Source organism: Metarhizium robertsii, assembly GCF_000187425.2.
Source record: "Metarhizium robertsii ARSEF 23 chromosome Unknown MAA_Scf_8, whole genome shotgun sequence".
NCBI lineage: Eukaryota > Fungi > Ascomycota > Sordariomycetes > Hypocreales > Clavicipitaceae > Metarhizium > Metarhizium robertsii.
In genome coordinates this window covers 111,803-117,110 of record NW_011942226.1, presented here as the reverse complement: position 1 = coordinate 117,110, position 5,308 = coordinate 111,803, and the positions used below count along the sequence as shown (strand labels likewise).

Here is a 5,308-nt window from a genome sequence, read left to right as displayed (position 1 = left end):
GCTGTTTCATGTTCAACACCCCCAACACCCTTGGCGTTCCAGGAGACGAGGGTAACTCAGAGAGCGGTCAATTCGCGGTCGTGAAACTCAGCCATCATCTTCCGTCCAACACCTTGGGGTTGTACGAACAGACTTGTCCTGGGATTGACCCTGGGCGCCAGAACCGGCTGTTCCCCTCCCGACATTATGACAGCTCTGGCGTCGGTGATGCCAATGAACGCTAAAATTGTCATTGTCCTCAGATACTCAGTTCTTTAAAGCTACTTCAGGACCAAGTTCAAAAGCTAGGCCATGACCCTTCTCGCCGATTTTCTGCGAACCAGATCTCTTCTGCTGATGAAGCGGCCTTGAGAGCTGCAGAAGACAAATTTCTCCTTGACGGGAGACGCAATAGCTGGATGTCGCATATCAAGCCTATCCGGAGAAGTCCGGATGTTATCTTCTATAGGACAACTGTTGTAACCTCTTTTGTATAGTTTCGCTGCTCCTTAGATAATTCTCATTCAATACAATTGGCACCTTCGGCGCCATTATACTCGATCTTTTGTGACTCTGACACTGGACGTACTCGTAGATGGTGGGAGTATATAATTTCCTCACTGGACAGGCCACTCTTCGTGCCAGAGTTAGCCGCCTTAAGCGGAAGCAGAACCGATCGAGACCAAAGAGTCTTCTGAGTGCGGCCTCTTTGTAACAATTTCTTCCAGATCAGTGTATGACGCTAGCCGGTGGTGGGAACAGACGATGATCAACTCTCTTTTCTCAAATACATATTAATATCATTTCACCATGTCACTCTTTAACAGTGTGGGGAATCTATCTACCGATGTAGATGAAATGTAGATGTAGATAGATGTAGATCTACATCTATCTATCTACCAAGAGGTCATGTGGGTCATCTATCTACCTACCTGGCTACCTGGTAGATAGACGAAATGTAGATAGAGGCATAGAACTTGGTGGGATGTACAGGTACCTTGCGCCAACCTAAAACTACCTGAAGGAAGATGTTCCGGTACTATGGGCAACGCCGACGATCTTTGCGATTTGGATGCTGGCTATTTTTTGCTTTTTCGACCCCCTTTTGCCAGCAGCATTTTGTATCGTGTCTTGTAGTCCATAGATCATGTGGGAAGGCCGTTTCGATACTCCTCTACTATTGACAGCTACGCGTCTGACCTGTGCGATAGTTCGACGCTCGAAATGGCAACCGAACCCGACTCATCCACCCACTCAACGGGTCCAGTCAGTTCTGCACCGGCGAGCAGCCAGGCAATTTCAATTGGAATACAGTCATCGTCACTAATTAGCAGCCATGCGACAATGAAAGACTGGGAAGCAGTTTCTCCATCCATCCGCGCTCAATGGGTTCTCTCAACTCGAAGTGGGCTAGCCACCGGATGGTTTTGGGCTCACGGCTATGATGTTCAAGCCAGGACTACTGGCAGCAGGTTTGGTCCAACTTGCTGGCTCTGCTGCCATTGCATACGACAGAAAGCCCATAAACCGAAAGCCTATGTTTCATCGAACACCCGGAACATCGAAGGCCATCTAGGCAAAGCCCACAATATCTCCCATCCCGACCCAGCAAAAGCCAAATGGCACCCCCCCGAGCGACCTCCAAATCAAGCCTCCCTCCACGGTTTTACCGTCAAGAAACGCAAAGCCGACGACTTTCGTGACGAGCTAGCCGCCCGATTCGACAAGGCCCACTTCCAACGCCTTCTTGTCCAGTGGATTGCAGACGGAATTCTGTCCTTTCGCCTATCCGAGCACGAAGCTCTCCACAAGATGTTGGAATACCTTAATCCCCTGGTTCGAGAGACCTCAGCCCATCTCACACACAAAACTATTCGGACAAGGCTCGTGAACGAGTTTCATGCATATAAGTCCCATGTTATTGACACTCTTTCACGAAGCCCTAGTAAAGTGCGTTCGACGGGTGGACCTCTAGGAACCGACATTCATTCTTCTCAATTAATGCTTTTTTCCTTGACGAGGAAACATTCCAACCGAGGAAAATTGTCCTGGGTCTTCCTACCATCTCTGTATCTCACACTGGAGAGAACATCTCAATCGCCGTTACAGAGGTGCTTGAGGAATTCGAGTTGGTTTTGCAGAACAGAGTGGGCTGCTTTATTCTAGATAATGCTGCAAATAATGACCGAGCCGTCGAGGAGTTGGGCCGTACGTTGAAATGGAGGGACCCGGCCAGCAAGAGGATACGGTGTTTCGGGCACGTCTTTCACCGCGTCGCTCGAGCTATGCTCTTCATCAACAATGGCGATTCTTTTGAAGATCTTGGTCCCGATGACTTTGACGAATGGACCAAGGCCGGCGGCCCCGTAGGCAAGTTGCATAATCTTGTGGTCTGGGTCCATCGATCAAATCAGGCTACAGCAATGCTGCGAAGGCTTCAGGAAGAGGATCCAGACAAGGCCTACCCAGGTACACTAGATGTAGTTCTCGATAACAGCACACGTTGGCTCTCACAGTACTACATGATTGAGCGTGCAATAACGCTCCGACAATATCTTGAAGAGTTGATCGACATCACTGTGCAATCGAGCAAGAAGCTCACCAGATCTCGATCGAAACCCACACAACGACGAAATTCAGCACCAAAATGTCTCGATGAAGGGAATCTGCTTACGGACCAGGACTGGGACGCTCTCGGCTGGCTTAAGAATATTCTTGCCATGTTTGACTCCTGTCTTTTACGACTCGAAGGAGACGGCCAGGTCAGAGTTCGTAAAGGAGGGGTTGAGGCGCAGTACGGCGTGATATGGCAAATAGCTATTGCCTATGAGTTCCTCTTAACGACACTGGAGAAGGCGAAAATTGAAGCACAATGCCGACCAGAACCAAGTTACTATTCCACTTGTATCAACTCTGCCTGGCTCAAGTTAAATAAATATTACACAAAACTTGATGAGACCCGATGTACTATGCTGCCACAGTCCTACACCCTGGCATACAGTGGGCCTTTTTGCAGAAGGCATATGGCGGAAGAGAGGAATGGCTTTGCAAGGTTCATCATCTTGTCCAAACGCTATGGGAAGAGGAATATCGAGATCTGCCCATCCAGTGGCAACTGTGTGACAGTAGTCTTCCTTTGGCAGTGAGAGCTCGTGAATCCAATCCTTTTGACTCGATTCAAGACGAATTGATACCTTATACTAGCTGTGAGGAAGAAGGGATCGCAGACGAATTCGAGAGGTGGCTACGTACAAAGCAGGATGTATATACAAAGCATGATAACCCACTCCAGTATTGGTCTGCTAAGCGGTTTGAATACCCTCGCGTAGCCAAGATGGCGATCGATATCCTGTCGATCCCCGCCATGGCCGCCGAATGTGAGAGAGCTTTCTCGTCCGCAGGCAGCATGGTGTCTCCAAGGCGAACTCGTTTAGATTCGAGTACAGTTTCAGTTGCCCAAACGGTCAGATCATGGTTGAAGGCTGGATTGTTGGAAGGATACGACGGGTTGCTGAAGGACATGGGTGGTGGCCTGTCAGAGGGTTAGGGTTAGACTCCGAAGAAAATGTAGATAGATGACGTCTATCTACATCTACATGTAGATGTAGTAGTTCTGCCGGATGTCTGCTCCATTCTTACTGGTGTCACGGCAATAAGCATAGCCCAGGCATGTGCGATGTCTACCTATCTATCTTTCAGTTTATGACTAAGCATCTACATCTATCTATCGGAGCCGTCGGTAGATAGATGTAGACAGATTCCCCACACTGATGGGGCAACAAGGAAGAGGTCAAGATCAAATACACAACACCTTATGCCCATGAACAGAACGGCAGAGCCGAGAAAGCTGGCAAAGATATTGCAGCTGGAGCCCGCACAACGCTTATTCAGCTACAATTACCTCAAGAACTATGGCCTCTCTTCATGGAGACCAGTGTATATGTTCACAATCTCCTACCATCACGGCGGTACAACTGGCAAAGCCCAATCCAACGGATGTTCAAGATCATCAATTTGCCGTATGAACCAAGTCTCCGGCATATCCACACATGGGGTTGTAAAGCATACGTCACAATACCCAAGGAAATTCAAGTCAAGAGCCAGAAAATGGCCAGTAAAGCCAAGATTGGCAACCTTGTTGGCATGGAAGGTCTGCATGGCCCACGTATACAAAATATGGCTTCCGGATAAACAACGAGTCGTCCGAGCCCGTGATGTGCGCTTCCATGAGGGACCCAACAATAAAACCCGTACTGATCCGACGATTGAATACGAAGCTAAACTCGTCGAGCCAGACCCTGAAGGTTCTGGAAAGATCATTTACACAGAAGTGCGGAATGAGCTAGGCACAGACCTAAACGGAAAACAAACAGAGGAACATCGTGCGGATCCGTCTGGCACAATAACACCAGAAACACATTCAACGGACCGGAGTTCCTTGTCCCCAGATATTAGGCTGGGAACACCTCTCGAATCGCCACACAGTATGCTGTCAGATATTGATGTGGTCGAACAACTGGATGACAGCGGTGCTAGCCAAAGGCAGCATGAGCAGCTTCATCAAGACACAGGGCCAAGAAGACAGGCACCTGCAGACGTGGATGAGAACCCACGATCAGAAACACCGCGCAACACCTTGCAAGAACAAACACCACCCTATACGCCGGCCCAACAATATAGGGGAAATGAAACACAAATTCGGAACCAGCTTGCCCTAGAAGAACAGGAGGATATGCAGCAGGAACAACCCATCCCACCTGCACAGGCAATACATGGCACATTTTCCGAAGAACAGGATGTTGAAGATTCAGCGTCGGAACAGCTGATGGGCCAGGGGTTAGTGTCTGATCAAGACAATAATCCCAGCCAGACTTCACATCGTAGCCTGCGTGATCAACCACGGCGGGACTCCTCAGACAATGGCGCTACTATTGCTGCAGAAAGATCATCCAAGTACGTCAATCTAATATATCGAGAAGAAGATATCAGACAGGGACAGGCAAAACGCCCACTGATACCGATGTGGACGGTCATAAAGATCAGGGAACATCTCAACCAGCCACGGGTCCCAAAGAACTGGTTTGATGCCCGTGTGCGAAACGACTATAAGTCGAAGTGGCTGCCAGCAATGGAAAGACAGTTCCGCAGCCTCGTTGAGATGGATGTCTGGATACTTGTTGAGCTGCCACCGGGCAAAGTTGCTCTAGACGGCAGATGGGTGTATGATGAGAAATACCCAAAGGATGCTGATCCCTACGCACGAGCCAGATGGATCGTACGGGGTGATAAAATGAAAGACTCCTACACCTTAGAAGATCTCTATGCAGCA

General features: G+C 49.0%; 1 protein-coding gene across 1 annotated transcript; it reads left to right on the top strand.

The window, feature by feature from the left end:
• Window positions 1–1,323: 1,323 nt before the first annotated feature.
• Window positions 1,324–5,064, top strand: MAA_00885 (transposase; the record flags this gene model as incomplete). Its single annotated transcript, XM_007818883.2, has 6 exons — window positions 1,324–1,793; window positions 1,955–2,868; window positions 2,961–3,442; window positions 3,763–4,129; window positions 4,275–4,932; window positions 4,959–5,064. 6 exons carry the CDS (start codon window positions 1,324–1,326, stop codon window positions 5,062–5,064), a joined length of 2,997 nt encoding a protein of 998 aa, XP_007817074.2.
• Window positions 5,065–5,308: the final 244 nt, after the last annotated feature.